At 41.2% G+C, this 20,800-nt stretch overlaps 1 protein-coding gene across 4 annotated transcripts in view; it reads left to right on the forward strand.

Moving 5' to 3' along the window:
* Nucleotides 1-20,800, forward strand: part of arhgef10la (Rho guanine nucleotide exchange factor (GEF) 10-like a) — a 137,974-nt gene that overhangs the window by 95,950 nt on the left and 21,224 nt on the right. For all 4 annotated transcript variants that reach the window (XM_063910855.1, XM_063910856.1, XM_063910859.1 and 1 more), the window contains 3 exons: nucleotides 15,398-15,484; nucleotides 18,793-19,004; nucleotides 20,444-20,601. In XM_063910855.1, the coding sequence (XP_063766925.1) occupies nucleotides 15,398-15,484; nucleotides 18,793-19,004; nucleotides 20,444-20,601 (457 nt within the window). The remainder of the gene's footprint in view (nucleotides 1-15,397; nucleotides 15,485-18,792; nucleotides 19,005-20,443; nucleotides 20,602-20,800) is intronic.

Below are 20,800 nucleotides of genomic sequence, written 5' to 3' on the forward strand. Positions count from 1 at the left end.
TTATGCACATGCGTTAAAGGGGCCCTATAATGCTTGTTGGGTTTCCTGTAATGTGTTACAGTATATAGGTTTGTTCTGCATGTAAATGTTCTGCAAAGACTAAATCCCAAAGTTCCCTCCAGAGGTAGTTTCTCTATCGCACACACACTATCCCACTGCCTGAAACGCCTCCATTCGGCTCCTTTGTTTAGTTCTGTAACATAGTGACATCACTATGTAACACTTGCGCTTCTATTGGCTAGCGCTCAAACACATTTGATAGACTTAGGGGTGAGACATCTCTGAAGGTTGGTCAATCACAACAGAGCCGGCCAGCTAACTAATCAGAGCAGACTGGCTGGTGAAAGTTGTTTGAACGTTAAAGCATGGAAACATGTCACAGTAGAGACGCAAAATACAAATATGAACCTGAAAATTTGAATAATAGGCCCCTTTTATAGAAACTGTGTTATAATTTACTTTAAAAGCACAAACGTTTGCCAGAGCAACAACTTATGGCTTTTAAAAAGAGATTTAAATCATTATACATTTGCAATCCTTCACAATAATTTATTAGTAGCTATTTCAATATCAACAGTATAGCAAAACCTCTGATGTTTAGACACATTACTGATATGTCTTGGTACAGATTAAACCTATGAAAATACAAATAAGCTCAAATTAAAAAATGAAGTATGACACTAAAACTCAAAATGGTGAAGCACTTTTTAAGAAGTTATCAATGTAATGTATGTGGATGCCCAACAATACATATGAATACTAATACTAAAAATAGCCGTTAAAGTTTTTAAGAATAAATGATGGCTGGAATAGATGACATTTTTTTCTTTGGATCATCTTACTGTTGCTGTCAGTTTGAAGTCTCACATCACTGCATCTTGTTGAGATGAGTGCTGATACTCAGGAAGCAGAGTGTTTCCCTTTGGCTCAATCCCTCAAAGCGATTTGACTTTCACCAACGCTTAGTTCTCCTCTTAAGCAGCCATTAGTCTGCAATGGTGTTGGAATCTTTATTTCAAAGAAAGATTTTGTCGAAAGAGATCATAGATCCATTTAACACAGTCATTTCCCATTGAAGGCAATCAAAGCCCCCTTGTCTTGGCCTAACAGCTAAAAATACATCGTCTCAGCAATGATCTCACTCAGAAACACCTGGACTGCTGGAAGTGCAAGGTGACACGAGAGCATCCCCTTAAGATGCCGACTGAAGAATTTCGATCAATACAAGCTGTTAAGACCTAGAAGCCTCCAATAGATCAAATGGTCAGCACAGGTGAGAGATAGACTAAAAGGGTTTTTAGAAGTCAGTGGAAATGGTATAAAATCAATTTGTAGGGGCTGAAAGATAATATTTCCGACCACATTATACCTCTACCTCTATAATGTGGTTACAGGTCTTTCTGAGCAATATGAGTGGTGGGGGGCGCCAAATTACCATGGCCACCGGGGGAGGATGTTATAAAGTGATCATGCAATTATCTTAATGGCTGTGGGACACCCAAGCATAAATCAATGTTCCAACATTAGATTAAGACCTATTCGCCAACCCCAAAGTCTGCCGGCCACGCGAACGAGATAAGAAGGTGAAGTGGAACAGCAGCTGAAGGTGAGGAAAGTGTAGCCTTTACATGGAAGGGGGGAATTTCCCAAAAGACCTCGCCGACATTCCGGATGTGTGTTACACCTGGCTGGAAGCAGAGCCAAGTCAATTACTGTATTTGGAGCCAGTGGGACCCGGCAGTCTCTGAGGGTCTGCTCAGATTCTCCACTTCCCGCACAAACAAATGAAGCAGCACCTGAACATGCCAGAGAAGGGCATGCAGCCACATTGCTAGCAAATATGGTTTACCATGAACTGGCTTCATTTGTCGCTGCTAATAAGACCAGTAACGCATGCTCACAATTTTCAGAATAGAGTGAGTTGGGCCGCTGTTTAGTTCAGTTTTGTTTAGGTAGAGCTGGAGGCCTAAATACCGGGGCTCTATCGGCTGGTGTATATTGTTCTGGGGTCACTATGCTTTTGAGTTCTTAGAAATCCAGCAGTTGAGGCATGGTGTACGTGCTTAAGTGAAGTCTCCATGATAGGACACCTCAGGCAGACCTGTATACACATGTTTACCAAACTCAATACAAGATATACAACATAGATTCATATACACTGCTGAGGTGCCCTTGAGCAAGGCACCAAACCCCCAACTGCTCCCTGGCGCCGGTTAGACTGGCTGACTCTCCGATCTGTATCCTCTCGTTGCATGTGCATGTGTCCATATAACTGTGTGTGAATTGTAGGTGAATATACAACTGCGTGTGCATGTGCTTGTGTGAAAAGAAACAGTGGAAACCTGAATTTCCCTTCTTCTTCTTCTTCTTCTTCTTCTTCTTCTTCTTCTTCTTCTTCTTCTTCTTCTTCTTCTTCTTCTTCTTCTTCTTCTTCTTCTTCTTCTTCTTCTTCTTCTTCTTCTTCTTCTTCTTCTTCTTCTTCTTCTTCTTCTTCATGTGCAGGGGACATGTAGGTCAGGGACTATTTACACAGTTTCGTCCCATATGTCTTTACCTTTTATACTCTTTATGGCCCAAAAAGTACTAAAATAAACAAAAAAACGTGAGTTCTAGAGAGAAACATTAGGGTTTCATGATTCTGAATAAATAAAAAATACAAATATACATTTATAAAATCATTCGAGATATTGGAAGGGTTGGGGGTTAGGTCATTTTAGAATCATCATTCTCATTATTATTGAAAAAATATATAACATCATGATGGTGTCATTTTTTAAGTCAATCTGTCCCAGACAGAGATGTTTTTTTAAGTCTGCCGAATATGATTTATAGGCTGGGATATTTCTGTAGCAGCACGATACTTCGTTCAAAAAGGTATTTGATCAAATATTTGACTTTTAACAAATATTGTGCTTCTGGCAACTTGAATATTGCACTAGTCCATATTGCGATTTTTACAAAATTCCGAGCAATTGTACAGCCCTGCAAAACGTTCATGCTAACATCGCTTTGAGTAAAATTATAAATTCAAATACGCTTCTCCTGCCTCTCTGCTTGAATGGCATGTTCCTCTGCATATGTTGGCCTATAAGTGCCATAGCTGTGAATTCGTATGCATCACAAGAGTGGGTTTATGATAGGAGTGGGGGGGCCTGGCTATCTGAAAGCTGTGGAGGTAAGTAGTAGTATTTTTTTCCCCCCCTTTCACTAAAGAGAAGGTAGCATTAAATGGAGTGACTTTAAGTCCTTCATGCAGAGCAGACTGTGATTAGGGGCTTAACTCAGCAGCAGCCCCCCCCCCCCCCCCACACACACACACACACACTCTCTGTGTCTCCATCTTTGCCTCAGCCATCGCCTCTGGGACACACACGCACGCCTCTCTGTGCCAAAGCTCCGCAGCATCTCTTTCTCCAGCTCTCGCAGCTTCTCTTGGCAGTCTGAGTTACAGTGAGTAGAAAGGATGAAGAAAAGAAGGCGAAAAAAGAAATCCCAGATTAAAAGAGATGTGGCCGAAGGGGCCAAAGCCATTTCCTTCAGAAAATAAAGTTCCAAAGCAGCGTAGCATGAACAACACGCACAGGTCACCTAAGGGAGCTCAACCCACCGCTGGCTGTGTGCAGCTCTGTGCGCCCTGGTCCACTCTGTCCTACTGCAGGGCGAACTCGTTAGGCAGCGGAGATAAACCTTATCGTGAGTCTGCTGAGTGAGAACAGCGGGGGCCGACGGACTCCTTTCAATTTATCTCTTTCATTTTCTCCCTCTCCTTCTCTTCCTCACACAGAATCACAGTATCGTGGTTAATAGACAAACCGCATTCTGATGGTCCTTGTTGTTTAAAGAGTCAGCGCACGCTCCGATTCCTTGCCCTCCCTGCCATTTTCTGAGATGAAACAGAGCAGGTTTGGCAGACGGCCTAAAGGGATGGTGTGAGATAGTTGGGTTAAAGGATTAATAAGTGATACTATAGCAGAAAGTATAACAGCTAAACCAGAATCTACATTAGAATCAGCGGTTAAATGGAATAATTCATATAATGTTCTGCTCAAGTGGAATGTCCTTGTGTTATGTTGATTTTATCTGGAGTGATGTCAGCTCAGAGTGTATGTGAATATTTGATAATAATCCTATAAAGCAATCTGAATCCAAATTTAGACTTGTTATTTGTGCACTGATGTGAGCATACAGCACTATGCCAAAACACACCAGTGCTGAAACATTAGGGCATATATAAGTAAAATAATTGACAGAAAATGAGTCGTTGACCATTTTCAGTTATTTTTCAAGAAAAAACGCTAAACTTGAGCTAGTTTTCATTTCTTCAAAAATGTTAATATGTAATACTTGGTTCTAGGTTACAGTTCGTACAAAACAAGTAGTGATGGGCAAGTTAATTCCAAAATGTAACACATTACATATAACTTATTGCTGTCAAAGTGACATTACATTATTGCTGTCTCTGAAATGTAATGCGTTACACTCCTTTTGCATTACTTTGAGTTACTTTCTCTGAAATAACCACAAAAGTAGGGCTTTAAATGCTAAAATGTAGTTTATTGCAGCTCATTAATTACAGCTATCTATGGCAGTACATGCTGAAATTATACTCATGCTCCGTTTAAGTGGGCTGAATAATACTTGATAGCGGTAACGTTACGTCTCTGTGTGTTATTAATAACATGTTAGTGGAGCCTCTGCACGGCCCTGTAACCTGCTGTATATGAAGGAGTCTCTATGGCAACGTTAGCTCACCTTGTCATTGGTGTGTTAATGGGGATTTAGCTAACAAGCTTTCTAAAAGCCGGCGATTCCACAGAGGACAGAGGCTGCATAACTTCAAAACTCTGCCACGAGTCTCTTAACTTCTCGGGATTCAAGAGGCAGACCCTGTTGCTTTGGCCTGCGCACTCTCCATTGCTAGCAAGCAGCTCTCAATCGCGAATCAACTCTGAAAATAAGCAATTTTCAAAATGTCACCGTCGGCTTTGGTGCTGATTAAAAAATAAATATATATTTATAGCCCTTAGTATTTATGAATAGTAATCATTAGTAGCATACTACATCAAACACTTGATTTACCAATCTCAAAATCATTCTCTAGTGGAAACCTTTTATAAAAAATAATATATAAAAAATAAATAATCAGACAGCTCAACAAGCTGCATGACAAGTGCCATCCAATGGCATCACTAAATCAGTCCGAATGGCTTATATTACGTGCCTGTCCCTATCTAGGACACATATTTTCTTGTGCACTGTATTCCTGTAAAAAGCACTCATTCAGCAAGAAGATCAATGCCTGGTTCCTCTAAACATCCTCCAGCAGGTGCATATTGTATGTGCAGTATTTTATGGTGAGTGGACAGGATTCCCTCGGAAGCATGATTCACAAACGCCTCATATCTTCCCCAGAAGTAAAATACTTCTTCCTCTGCAACTCTAAAAGGTTCTTTAAGATCCAAGGCTACAAGGACTCTTGAAATAGTAAAGAGACATGATTCCAGACTCCGTTTATGAGGCATTAAGCTAGGACAGGGTAGCGGATGGCTGCTATGCCAGAGCTCTTATAATACCTTGGGGGATTTCATCATGTATGCTTTGAAGTGCGGAATGACAAACTGGAAAGGGGTTTGGGCTGCATCAGGGTTAGCTTCCTTTCTCTTTCCCTGAGCGGATTAGCTTCGGTGTCTCCGCTCAGAAAACAGCAAAGCCCGGTCACATCTCACCCCCTTTACATTCCCCTCGTTTACATAGATCACACAGATCACTATTTATTTATCTATGTTTTCTGATTCACAATGTTTCTTTTTTGGTGTAAGTTTGAATCAGAATTGCAATCCTTAAACACTCCATAAGTCATTTCCGTCTTTGGCATAATGGTGAAATCACAATGTTCTGGGTCATTGGGGTCTGTGCTTGTTTACTGGACTAGCCGGTGCATTTGGGGCATGTAGTGCATGTTGCTCTCTCGCACTGTGTCATCCATCTTCCCCTCTGATGGAGTGATAAGAGAGCAGCACTGCACATTCAGCTAGCGACTGCATACACAGGAATTAGCTCGTTGAGCAGCAAATACACTGCACTCAATGCTGTGTGCAGAGCATTGTCTGATGAAGGTTTACAAACACGTGATGCATTGGCTTTTACAGCCATGATAAAGGAAATTGTTCACATTGTGAAGGCTGCATGTGTGTCAAAGAAGAGACATGTATGTTATGAAATATCGATTAAAAAGGACGGTATGCTGTTGATTTATTTCCTCTTCCCGCTCTAATCAGCTTTTTATTCTAATTTGTGTGGGTAAAGCCATCAAGTTGACCCCATATGCAATGCTTCTCTTTTGTTTTTCTTGAAGGTCGTTTGCTATACCTTTTTCGTAGTAGCATATATCAGCCACCTCTCTGTTTTGTCAAGAATGGATGCCACGACATGGATTAAACGTATTCTAATGTGTATTGCCTTTTTCTAACTCTGCAGTAATATCCTTCTTGCAAACGGAAAAACTCTAACAGCAGGATGTGTCTATAATCGAGACTGTTTGGAGACTGCACTGTTCTCACTCAAACCTGAGCCTCATCATTTATTTTTCCTTCCTCTAGGATATGCCTTAGTATGTGATTATCAGGGTCAAATGAATCATGATGATGATGATGACGACGAACAATGCTGCCTCTGCCATGCTTTATTTCTCTATTTGGCTTCATCGTCATTTTCACAAATGATGCTCAAATCCTGCCATCAGTGGATGCCCATCAGCTACTTAATTAAGGGAACTTGTTACAAATGTGTTTACTAATATGCCTTCGATTTAAATCCACAAAGTAATAACTTGTTTCCACAAAAATAGAGCACTGCTGGTCACCTCTGAGTTCAAAGGGGGAATAAAAGCTATTGGCTTTCAGAAAGTGAGAATGCAGGAGGAAGTGTCAATCTGGATCCTAGCAGACCTGTCGCTGGAGCTGATACAGCCTGGTCCTTCTGGTCAGCGTGGCTCAGCTCAGCCAAGCCCCCATTCCAGACACGGCAACCGTGTCACTGTCACCGATACAGTGGGCAGTGACAGCACACAAGCTCTGACTGCTTAAGACTTCCCATCTAAACTGACCTTTTACTGAGGTCAGGGTTAGAAATCAAACTTTGGCATTTGGAGAAAAACAACTTTAGAAGAGTTGTGATGGTTGCCAAAATCTTGGCTCATATGCCAAGAGTGAGCAGAGGTCAAGCTTTATTCTTTGTAGATCTCGATCTCTACTTGGCCTAATCTGCCTTAAACTCAAGTAATGGTACAGCAACTGCCAGCTGAGCTGCCTCCTTTGATAAATCCCAGCAGGGAACTTAGATGATAGAACCAAAGAGGCAGAAATGTCCGGCGGGTGGTGAGTCCTGGTGTAAATGTTGACTGACATGCTGTTATTACCAGGTTGTTGAAGAGAAAATTCACACAAACAGACCTTTTTAATTAAGTTTAATGTATCCACATTTTGAATGTTTTAGTGTATGGAGTTTGTAGTGTTTAAATATTCCAATATGTAAGAGACAATGTTAGCAATAACAAAGTGGAGCACAAAGAAGTATAGTAGAAGTTGGGGGTAGCAGTTGCTCAATCTTTGGGGACTTTGCTTGGGAAACGAAAGGTTGCCAGTTCAAGTCCTGATCGGACCAAAAATATTGTGTGTGGGAGTTTGAATTGGGATCTGGAGAGGTGTTCACCTCCTGTGAACTGTAGATGTATCCTTGAGCAAGGCACTGAACCACCAACTGCTCCCTGGCACCTCTCATAACATATGTCTCTATGCATGTATTCAAAGCTGATGTATGGTTCCACCTTCTTTTTCTTCTTACAGTATGAATGACTGCCAACAGTACAGCATCCCTTTTTGGCATCCCTGGACAGCAATGTGTTTGCTGGTGTGTGTATTGCAATGAATAGAGGTGTGATGAAATAAATAATGCAGATACCCGAGAGAGTGTGTTAGCATCAGCATGCTGATGAAGTCATGTCATTACATCCCGTGTACCTAAGCTTTTAATTAATTTACTAAACAGCTGGAACAGGGATTGTAAAAAGGATTTGGGATTTTTAATTTGCTGTTGTAATGACAGGATCAAGGTGGGTTTTTAACTGCGGAGTCTGATTTTCACAGTTCGGGTGTACTAAAGAGATCCATTTACTGCATGCAAGTTCAGTTGTCTTATCCCAATTTACATGGAAATTACATGTTAGTTACAAGCGTGACTCACTATGCTGTGTGCCACATTGAAAGGGTGCATTTCTTTATGACGTTCCCTGCCAACAGAGGGCAGTATGGTGCCTGTGTATGCATGAGCAAGGCAGACACACCCACCACTTGACAGCGAGGTCATTTGCAGAGGGCCTGATCTGTTGCTGTGACAGTTAACATACTAATTACAGGGAATCATAGACACTCTAGCAATGCCTCAGAGTAGAGTCCTCCTTCTCTGGCCCAGGGTTTCTGCTCACTCTGTACTTGTCAAGATAGCATGCAGGAACAAATTATGCACCCAGAAGGGAAATCCTGCAGATCTGCTAAATGTGCTAATTCGGTCACATTCTTCCTCTGTGATTATACATCAATGTGGAGAGGACTATAGGCAAAATATGCATCAACTGTAAGGGAAAAGGGAAGAAAGCTCTTTCGTCTTTGATCTCTTATTGTGAACAAACCAACCCTGTGTGTTGCAGTGATGTGTTCCCTCCTTATTCTCTGCAAGGCTAATTAGTCGTCCTGCTACTTGCTTTCAAGACATGGACAACTACCACTCTAAGTGCTGCTTAATGTATTATTGTGTGCTGAAGGATTTAAGGACGTGTTGTCTTAACTGTCTCTGCTCTTTTTTTAAAGAAGGTGCTAATGTGGATTTTTATGCAATTTAGAAAGTGTTGAGAGCTGTTTATGGAACGAAAGCAAACACAAATGTGTCTGTTTCAGTTTTGTCATTCAGTGTTTGATACGAACAACAAGGTTAAGTAATGTCTGTGAAATAACTATTTTCTTTTAAATCTTCAAAATCCAGGCTTAAGGAAAGGTTGAACAATCAGATTACTATATTTGAAACAGTTGCGATTTGTGTTTGTCTTATGTCATGCCAAACAGGCCACCACAGAATAAGGATCCAATGATTTTGTGGGGGAATATTCAAATTTGGGAGGTGCTCCTTGATGTGCAGAGCTTCCTTGGCAAGCTCATTCAAACCACCACATGGCTAATACTGAGCTGGCACCCAAGCTCCCTTTGTCTCTGCGCCTCCTGCCATCTGATATTAAGGATTGTAGAAAGCCGTGTCCACTCTTGTGGCCGGGGTTTCATTTAGTACCTCATGTTGACAAACAGTTGTGTCAGGTTCTGTCTTTGAGGTGGGTAACGATCGCTCACCCAAAGCCTTTTCTGTGCCTGGTGCGGATGTCTCCTGTCTCTGGCAAAAAATAGGGGAAGTGAAGATCGAGAAGGTGATTGACTACACACATAGAAGTTTTGGCCCACAGACTTCTTTTGAACCCATTAATGCAGGGACAGCACACAGGCTTTCATCCAGAGTTGGCACTGCCATGGCCGCAGGAGTCAGCGGTGTTGCTTTGTGTGTGTGTGTGTGTGTGTGTGTGTGTGTGTGTGTGTGTGTGTGTGTGTGTGTGTGTGTGTGTGTGTGTGTGTGTGTGTGTGTGTGTGTTCAGTTTGTGATGTCGTACCAATGTCAGGCTGTGGCTCTGAGCAGCGATATGCAAAACCACTCTCCAACTTCATTCCACTTATTGCTGATATGATCTGTGGCATAGCCAGGGGAGACAGGGAATCGTTACTGTACAGACAGTGGCTATTAAATGGAGGGAAATATCCTGAGCCAGTTTGAATAATAAGCTGATAGCCATATGGTTTTGCCGCAGGTCCTTATGACCTCCAAAGGACCTGATAGAGGCCAATCAAGAGTTAAAAATCTGACTTTCTACTCTGCCCTCTCGTGCAGATAGGTTAATCTTATTGTCTTCAAATGACTTTGAATATTCTGAACGTAACGCAGGCCTGCAAGCACAGCAGGTGGTTGGCCCCTTTGATCTGTGCGTGTAGATGCTGCTGGAATTTAAATCGCAGGGTGACATCGAGCTCATGAAATCATAACATGAAAAGCAAGTTCCAACTTTGATCCTGTTGTCCTTTTGTATTAGGTTCATTATGGGAGTGTGTGATGTATTGGAAAACAGATAATGAGCAAACAAGGTTTTGTTGCCCCATATGGTTGTGACATTACTGTGTGTGTCCACAAACAGTGTGTGTGTTTGTAGAAGGGCTTATGTAGCATTTTGTACACTGTATCTACACTTAATTGCCAGCTGCACTGAACAAACTGAAATGTTGATTTTAATTAAATGTATTATATCAACAGATGTCACATAACTGTATTAAGTTAGGTGAAAGCAATAATATTAAGTTGAACCTAAATATTTTGTCTTTAGACTTGATATTATTGCAACCAACGTAATACAGTAGTGACATTTTTTGACATAATATATTTAATTAAAGTCAATGTTTCAGTCTTTTCAGTACGATCATTTTTGAAGCATGCAGTTTGTAGTTTTTACTGTAATGTTTACAGATATATTTTCAACATATCATTTCTAGAATGTTAAAGATTGGTTCTTACTCTGTTCCTTTATTATGTAAATGCATCCATGGTTAAAGAATATTAACTGGACATTTTAGAACAAGTTTCCAAAACAAACTAATGTTGACATTAAAGGTCAGATCAAAACGAAACGTGGTTAACAAACTCACCATTATTATGTATTTCATAAGGAAACCAATGCAGAAATGCCACTCTCCATCAGAGCCTGCCTTCTTGATAAGCAGAGTAGCAACTTTGCAAAATCTCCCACGTTAGTGGCTTGTTTAGTGTGCATAACCTGTAGCTGTGCTCTGGATGTAACTTATTTTAGGTTGACTGGGAATTCACTCTGCGGCCGTCCTGCCTTGTAGCCTTAGGCAGTGGGGTTGCAGTGGGGAGGGAACGCCAGAACCAGTCAATTACCAGTTAATAAACAGTGAAAGTTTTCTATTAGTGCTTGTTAGTGCGTGTGAAAGATTGTTGGTATGTGGAATTGGGGGAAGGTACTGTGACTATGGAATTACAAAAAAAACCCAGCCATATTCCCTTTCCATTGGTCTTATACAGTACCCTGTTCTCTGTATGTGTATCAGCTATGGAGATTGTTTGTGTTATTAGATTTTCAGCAGGCTATGCAGTCCAATATATAGCATTTGCAAACACTGTTTTTTTTTCGTTTGAAAAGTGAAAAAAGGTTTGCTCAGGGGGTTTCATTTAAAGCAGTATTTCAAAAGGGACTATAGAGAACTCTTTCCAATAAATGGAATCCATTAGATAGGCATGGGGGAGGCCACCCGGCTGCAGTGTGTCTTGTCATTGATAGCATTAAGGATCGCTAGTAGATATGATGTATGGAGCCTTTTTTTGAATAGCAGTTGTCACAAATCTAATCTCGTGGTGAATCCCTCACATATTTGAGGGCAGTTTTAACATTGCTTACAGTGGAATATTGCTTTAAGGGAAATCATTGCACTTGAGTAGCCTTGGGAAGTAACACAACAGTGATTCAGTTTGGGGAAGTCAGTCTTACCAAGGGGACACTGCCCTGACCAAAATCATCAAAACCTTACCGTGTCGTATCAGGCCACCACCAATAACCACTTATTTATTTGTTTGCTTACAGAGCCTGTGTGTGTGTAACTAAAGCCCAAGGAGGCCAGGGGTTTTTGTAATGGCCAAGCTGTGGTACTACAACTTCTGTGTCAGTCCGTGATGTCATTGTGCCCAAACATATTTATCCCATTGACTTACATTGAGAAAGAGACATCTGTAAATCAGAGGATCCTTTAAAAAAAAATCTAAACCAACCTCAATGTCTGAACACTTGAATATCCCTTATTTAAATGATTGCGGCCTAAAAGTTGTAAAATGCTCTTCAAGCCGAAACCAGAGTTATTTCCCATCTCCAATTACTTGACCAAGTTGAGACCGGACGTCGGCAGGGCTTAGGTAAAGCCAATGTGCATGATTTATTTACCCAGATCCAGGTATTTTTGATCCAAAGAGTCATGCCTTTATGGTTTCATGCGCCGGTGAATAACTCTAATAGGAATGAACTACGCTCCCCCTGCAACACTGTATAGAGTTATCTTCATACATCCATGGCGTAACTAGGCACAAATGGTCCACAGTAGATAAAAGAGACTCATGATAATTGGTCCCATCCATTATTTCTTACAGGAATAGGTGTAATTACACACATTTTACATTTATCTTCCAGGAAAGGAAAAGATGCTCCTCTGCTAAACTGGAACCAGCATATGGGCTGGCGGCCTCTTGGGGTAATGGGTTGGGCGGACTCTCTGTCGACCATTGGGTCATTGGTAACCAGCAGCTGGGAGGCCGCCCTCTCATCACATCAACAAATCTCGCTTTAATTAGCTCACCTGCCTGTTTCCTCCCTTTTCCTACCCATGCTCCCTGAAGTCCTCCATCAAACCTCTCTCAGCCGGCTTACAGGTTCACCTTCCTCTTTCATCCTGCCTCCACACCTGGGAATCGCTTCAGCTTCTCAACTTCACTCACACACACACACACACACACACACACACACACACACACACACACACACACACACACACACACACACACACACACACACACACACACACACACACACACACACACACACACACACACATACACACCTACTTAACGCTATAAACAAGACTGACAATTTACTTCAGGAAAGCTTGGATCTCATTGATTTCTAAATGGTGCCTCAGTGATACCTTATTAGCATTAGGCCCGTGACTGAGATGGTCATTTCTCAAGAGCACATTTCCTTTGTGTCTTTCAAAATAATTTGCACAATTGCAGATGGGAAATGATCCGCATAGGCTCTGTTGTTCTGTTCACCTAGGATCCTTCTGTCGGCTGTTTAAAGATGTTCAATAAGTGGACCAACGGTTTACTGTATTGATCATAGTCTCTGCCTGCACCTTAATGGGGATACAATGCATCCTTGCCTCAGTAAACCTGTATACCTTAAGCCTAGTGAGCATACAACATGTTGCTCAATTTAGGCGTCAAAATGTAAATTGCAAATTTTATAATATGGAAAACATGTTTCATGCTCAAGTCATTTTGTAGATTTTAAACATTTTCCTGTAGGAAAGAAAAGTGCTGTTTTAAGAATAATTGGCTGCCATTAGCAACTATCTAATTATAGTGGTACAACATAATAAATGAGATGTCCCCTTTAAACCCCTGATGATTTTACAAGAGGAGGCATCACTTTCTTGGTGGATATCTATTAAGGAGCAAGCCTCTTCATTTACACATCTCTTTATCTGGATGGTTCCGATGCACAATCCTGCTTTACAATATATAAAGTTGTGATGGGACGGTCTCATGGACTGGATGGATCCCACTAGTATTGCCAGACTGACTCCAGAGAGTGCTAACATATAAAGCAATCTAGTTCTGAGAAGATTGGCCTACAATGCCTGCCAGTCTCAGGTGACTGATAAAATCCAAACAGCATTGAACTACCAGCACGTTCCTCATAGTGCTCCAGTCCCACTGGTGCACCGCTACACTCTTTCTCTCTTAACCACAGTCTTCCATATGGACACTATTATGGCTGCTGCTTAATTACCTATCAAAAAACATTTCACTGCACTTGACAGAGGGCTGGCAGAAGGGGAGTTGGAAAAAAATCCAGACAGAGACAGTGTAAAAAGAGCCAACATAAAAAAAGGGAGTTAAAGATAGGAATGAGAAATGGGAACTGGGAGATTGATGGAGAGGACGAGCCATGCATCTGTGAATTTGAATAGATGGGGACAGACACGACAGAGGGAGTGCGGAACAACCTCGCAGTGCAGATTGGGAAAGCAGTGATCTGGACAGTTTTTTTTTTTTGGTTTAGTGTTTACAAACTCACACAACAAGAGGCAAAGAAGGGAGGGCAGGAGAGGGCTATAAATTACCCGTGATTGATGCTTTCTGCCACGGAGGACGACAGTTAAAGACGTGTGGTGCTCATCGCTGACCCTCTCTTCACTCTCTCCTCCTGCTCTCACCCCCCACCAACCAAAAACGTACAATTAGCTGTTCCGTCTGACCCAACCCTGAGCGAGCAACTACCAAAATAATAATAATTTCCTACTCTACGAACTGCTGGTAAGAAGAGCAGCTTTCACCAAAGGGGGGTTGATGTATCGGCCACAGCCTGTACACTGTAAATGTCAAACTTCCATCATTACCTTTCAGGCCAAAAAAAACGCGTAGGAATATAGATGTATTTTCCCATGGTAAGCAAAAGAAGTATAACTCAAAGTTACATCAAAACTAGGAGTGAAAGAAAATGTGTTGGAAAGGAAGCTAGAACTAGGCCCTAGTGTTTGCCCATAATAACATAAATATGAGCCGTCTTTTTATCTTGGATTTGGTAGTAACGAGACTCTAAAGCAGCGGGAGCGGTACTGCAATCGCTTTAAGCTTTAAGAAGCAAGAGCTGAGCCAGAAGGCAAAGTCTTCCATCCACCGGTCCAGTTTCGTTCCTACTCTCATCTATGGTCATGAAAGTTGGGTCATTACTGAAAGAATCGGATGGCGAAATGTGTTTTCTTTGAAGGATGACTGGCATCTGCCAGGCAGGGACTCGGAGTAGAACCGCTGCTGCTTTGTGTGGAAAGGAGCCAGTTGAGGTGGCTCTGGCAACTGGTAATGATGTCACCTAGTCTTCCAAGCACGTCCAACTGGAAGAGGACCAAGGGGTTGACCCAGGACTTGGTGGAGAGATTGTATCTCCTCACTGGCCTGGGAGAGCCCAAAAAGAGCTAGTTGATGTGGCCAGGGAAAGAGAAGTTTGCTGGAATTGCTTCCCTGCCGACCCAACTCCAGATAATCATTTGAAAATAACGTTCATTTCCTTGCATCTTCATTTTTTAGTTTCACATAAAATAGCTTTTGAGATACATAATGTCCACAGGTATTTTTGATGTCATTTGAAAATATGAACCCATGCAAAAAAGAAATGTTAAGAAGTGGTTCGTAACACGTTCATTCACCTCCATTTTACAGATCATAATGTGGGTTGAATCTATCCGCCCTTATTCAAACTGACAACACTCTTGTTTACAGCAAAACTGAGGCAGTTATTTCCTGCAGGAAATTTAAATTCACTTAAATCATTGTAATAAAAGTAACCAGTCTGTTCCAGTGGAGTGGTCATTCTGAAATGTGTCTAAAGCGTTTTTTATTATTATTTGAGGCTTGATACATAATCCGTAATTATTTATTTTATTTATTTATTTTATTTCTTCTCTTGTAGCTGGAAGCGGCCCTCCACAATCCTGTTCACTGCGCATTGTTGGGCTTCTCGGCAGCGAGCACCTCCTTACCTCAAGGCTACTTCTGGGTAAGTAATGTGTTTTTCTTCTAACACAAAGGCACGCTCACAAGCACACGTCCAACCTCTCAATTGAATGTCAAATTATTAGAAGCAATGACAAGGCAAAACAATGCATATTTTACAGTTCCTGATAATTTTTTGCTTTTACCACAATTGCCATGACCATTTTAATGTTGTTTTCCACATTTTGCTCCTATTCATTAAAAATTAAATATACGAAAGAATATATCTCAAGGCTAAGAATGAGACATGCACCACTTTTCTCTGTAAAATGTCGCTCGGAAACAGAATTACTACAGTACAGTATAAAGGCCAGTGGTCTAAAACATCACAATCCCCAGACTTGTGGGATTTTAGCTGGATTTAGAAAAGGGGGAATTCAGGTGGAAAAAAATGATGCAGGGAATCTGCTATTAATCTTTAAGTTTCAATTTTTGTCTCTCCTACTTTTTGGAGAAGGCAAGCAATTTATCAGGTAATCCTCTTTCAAACTAAAAGGTGGCTAAATCCAGTGTAAGTCCTCCCGGACACAGACTATAGCTCGCCGTCTCAGACTTTTGCTTCCGTGGTGTTATCGTAAAAAAGACTGTATGCTCTCTCAGATGGGGAAAGGAGATATGGTGGAGCGGGCATTTAGGGCAATAGGATATCAGTGTTTAAAGGAGCAAAGGCCATTTGCACTTTCAACCCCTCTCAGAGCACGAACTATTACAGATGACTTAAATGCCCCTGAACTTGTCCTCCCACACCGTTTGGACAGACAAAGATGGCTTTTCCGCTTGATGTTTGTTAGACCAGTGAGATAAAAGGTTTTCAATTCCATTACAACATCTTGGGTTCCTGTACATTTTACCATCAAAAGTTCATTCTGCAGTTTCCATATTGATAACATTAATTTGTTCCAAAGAGGCCCTATAATGCTTTCTGGCATTTTCCTTTTCTGTGGTGTGTTATATACTTTATGTTTTTGGTCATGTAAAGGGGAGCGTGTTTTCATTATGCCATTTTTCAATGCACCGTATTTTGTCATGTATGGAATACAAATATCTAGAATCGATATACTCAGCAGAACATTTCCGCTTACTAAAAACTAAACAAAGATGTTCCCTTTTGTACTACACCTGACGTTCAAGCAATTTACAACATGTAACCAAAGCAAAAATGTATATCCACAAAAAAAAATATTATTAAAGGCTTACTGATCCAGCCAGAGTAATTAGCGGCTCTGCGTCGGAGAGTTGGATCTTCCTCCCTGGAAGGCTCGTCAAACAAGGGATGACACTAATCATGTTAAATTGAGATGGGCTATGGGGATTTCTGTGTGCTTTGATCAGAAAAATGACATTTTGTTTAATCAGTCTGATACCTCAGTCATCGCCTTCACCTTCCACGTCCAAAACATCCTACTTGTCATTCTCAGATAAAGTCTCCATTTGCTCTGCCATTATGATTCTCTTCTTCTACACTTATTCAAGGATTCAAAGCATGCATCAGAGATGGGGAGATGGGGAAATGCATCCGTTTCAGACAATCACATCAACAATCTGGTGACCCATGGTTTTTGGCTTAATGTGGCAAATACAATTGAGCAGAGAGTGCCATCATGACTTTTCTACCATGTTTCCTCACTGCGTCCAAAGCAATCTAATTAATGCTGGAAGAGCGTTTACTGTTCATGAAGTTTTTGCTTCTCCCGGGCTGAGAGCAGGAATCCGTCCAGGGCACATTTCCATTTCTCTAAATAAGTAGTAATGACTTTGTCAGGACACAGTATGGGCACTAGATATCGGGCGAAGAGAGGGGTGCTTGAAATAAAAAGAAGGAAAAGTGTTCGTTGACAGGGACAGTGGTGGAGGGGATACAGATGTGCAGGTGAATGTATAAACCATGGGGGATTCTTGGTAAGGGGGACTTTGCCCCTGGCTATGGTTACACAGTCACTTGTAGCCGTGTTTTTTCAAGTTCCTCGCTGCAAGATAAGTCCTCCCTATCTTTTTTTCACCCTGTGCAACAGACCATTATTTGTTCTGGCTCATTCTCAAGAGCCCACAGGATCGCTCCTGTCCAGATTTTGCACGCTGATACAAATCAAACAAATGATTGCATGCAAATAAGGGTGAGCGTGGAGGAGAAGAGCTAAAGACTATATTTAGCTCATGTCACATTCACACGATGTGATTCATACGGAGAATAAATCTTTGGTGTCTAGCAGCGAGCAGCCGTGCTTCCTTTCCCCAGAAGGACATTGTATTCCGTCTGGACATCCACCTTGGCCCTTGTGCAGGATTAATGATTGAAATCATATTGAAAACCCACAGCGACACTTTAATTGTTTAGGAATGGGAGCAATGCCACCTTAATTGGAATGCATCAGAGATAGGTTGAAGGACTCCTGCTGTCCTCGTTTTCCCAGCATTGGCTTAGACAGGCCTACACAAAGACCAATCTAAATGTGGTGCATAGGAAATGAAGCCACTATTGAAGCAAACACTCAGCCTGTGCGGTGTGAATTGCCAGGGGAAGCTCGGCATGATTGGTGGACCTTTTCTGATAGCATCCAAGGTTGCCTTTCTGTTTGTTAGAGGGAAAAAACAAGTGCCTTTTCAAAAACCGGTACAGGCTTTGATGGTTGAGATTTGGTCCAATTTGAGCCAGTGAAAGCTCCCAGCTTTATAGAAACTTGTGTTTACTTATTTGCCGGAACTTAACAAAGCATCTTAGGCTCTTAATTTGACCTTGGACATATCAAAAACAACATATCAGTCCAAATAATAACAAATGTATTTTTTTTTTACGTAATCACTAAATGACTCAAGCAATAGACCACTAACTTGATCTTGGAAAAAAAAACCTCATTGATAAGCAACTCAGAGCCTTTCAGAAACTTAGAAGAGCCTCTGTTCTCGGCTGATGAAAAGATCGCAGCGCTATAAGAATTGTTTGATGTTCTAGAGATGACATTGTGAATCCATTACACCATGTATTTAAAATTCCAAATGATATTCAAAAAAAAAAAGTGAGGCAGGGCTGCAAACGACAAGGTCTGAAAGGATAATTGATTTGAGCTTTTTTTTAAATCTAAATTGCTGACAGGTAGAGAATGTTTAAACTAGAGACCTATTATCCTCCGAACTCCTGAATTTGATTAAGACAGAGAAGCAAGCATGATCTAAAGAGAGGCTGGTTTTGCTCCTATCTCTTTTTGTTTCTGTTTCACTAAAGTAGTTATTACCCTTGGCATTGTGATTCAGTCCGTCAGTCCAGCTTAACATGAGGTCTTGACCTTTTTCAAACAGCTTTTTTTCTCCCTACAGGTGGCTGGCGGAGAAGGCTTGCATGGCCAGATTGAGATATTTTCCCTCAACAGGCCCATGCCAAGGACTGTGAAAAGCCTGCAGGTAGACTCGGCCATCCGATGTCTGGAATATGTGCCAGAACCTTCTCCGACTGAGGAAACGGAGGCAGGAGTTCACAAGGCCCCGTCAGGGAGCGGCGCCAACATTTGTGTTGGATTAGACGATGGGCGGTGAGAGTTTAATCACAGAATGAGATACATGAGCGAAAAATATTATTTGGGTGATTAAAGAATGAGTATAGACGAGAGCAGCGCTATGCAAAAATGGCAGCCCTGCCCACTTTAGGATGCAAACAGAGAATCGGCCTGAAAGCTGCTGTGTCGTGTATTATACACTGAAGTATTGTTGTTACTTTTACTAAGAAAAAAAAGGCGATAAAAGAAAGGAGAGGACAGAGATCATAATCAATTGGACCCGGTCTGGCCAAAACATTTACTTCCTCACAGCTACATTATGATGCTAATTAGTTTAATGTCAGTCATCGAAGTAAACATTTGTAAAGTTAAAATTCAGAAATGACAGTTTAAATGTTAGCGTGCTGCCTGCCAATAGTCCATCCGAGACTGACAAGTCATCGATCTTCTATTGATTTCAATTAAATCACAAATTGACAGAGGTGATCGATCTCCAAAGACAATTGTTAGCCTGACAGACATCGTAATTGGGCTCCTTGTAGATACAAGGAGGCACAATATTCTTATTGTTTTTGATCGGATTGTCAGACATCCTTAGACTTACCAGCATATTTACCACCAGTCAAAGGATGACAGATTTTTTCACCCAAAAAGGTCTCTAATCAATAAAGATGAGATTTAATGGAAATAAAAAATATGCAATTGAAAATGCAGAATTACAAAGGGAACACAAATGTTATTTAGTACACCCCCCATCTTCTATCCTCTGTTACGGTCCCCTGAGGTTTCTAACAGTTTAGATTTGGTTGTCAATATTTCATCAAAGCAAGAAATCAGAGTTGATACCCCGACACAGCATCAATACTGCTACAGCTGCTAAGATCACAGTTTCATTTTCAAATCCAATAAACCTTCTGATCCCCTCGGTGTAATGGAGGAAAGGTTTAATCTCACTCTTCTGTCCTTGTTACTGTGGAAAAAAAGACTTTAAAAAAAGGAGAATATTCTTTATTTTCAGATTCTGACTTTATATTACCACTTTCCTGTAATTCTCCTTTACAGTAGTGTTTAGTCAGCCTAAACCAAACGTCAGCAGGTTTTCTACGCTGACTCTTTTTTTTTATTGTAAGCATCTGTCAAGGGAATAAGAAAAAAAGACATACAGTAAAATAAAAAAACAAACAATTTCAGCAATTTTCAGAGCACTTGGAAAAACTGTCAGCTCCAATCCTATTTAACATTTTATTCTCAGACGGAGAGACAACAGTCATGAGCATTTGTCATTCTGAAGAATACAATAAGATGCAGCGAAGTTCAGATGGCATTTCAAACAGGAGAAAGATAGAGTGGTTGCACATACACAATGCTTTGCTCCAAAGTGCACTGTTGAATCAAACTGCATGAAAACGAGGCACTCTGTCATTTGAAATGACACTCATTTATCACGTCGCCTTGTGCTGCTTTTTTTCTTCCAGCATACTTGTTTACGGTAGTGTGGACACTACAGCCCAATGCCTGCTGACCCTCCATAACCCAGAGGGCTGCCCTGTGCTGTGCCTGAAGCACTCCTCTCGCTTCCTGTTTGCAGGCCTCCGGAATGGCACCATGATGGTTTATGGAAGAAATCAAAACGGTACATTTCATGTTGCCCTTCTCTATAAGAACAGTAGGAAAAAGTATTCAGATTTAGTTTTTAGTAGAGGATCTTTACCACAGTGTAAAACACTCTGTTGCATGTCAAAGGCCTGCATTCAAAGCTGTATGCAAGTATTAGATACACAAGTATTACCATCAAAATATACAGAAAGTACTCATTAGGCTAAATGGCCCAT

The sequence above is a fragment of the Eleginops maclovinus genome, chromosome 20, assembly GCF_036324505.1.
Source record: "Eleginops maclovinus isolate JMC-PN-2008 ecotype Puerto Natales chromosome 20, JC_Emac_rtc_rv5, whole genome shotgun sequence".
In the NCBI taxonomy this organism is placed as follows: domain Eukaryota; kingdom Metazoa; phylum Chordata; class Actinopteri; order Perciformes; family Eleginopidae; genus Eleginops; species Eleginops maclovinus.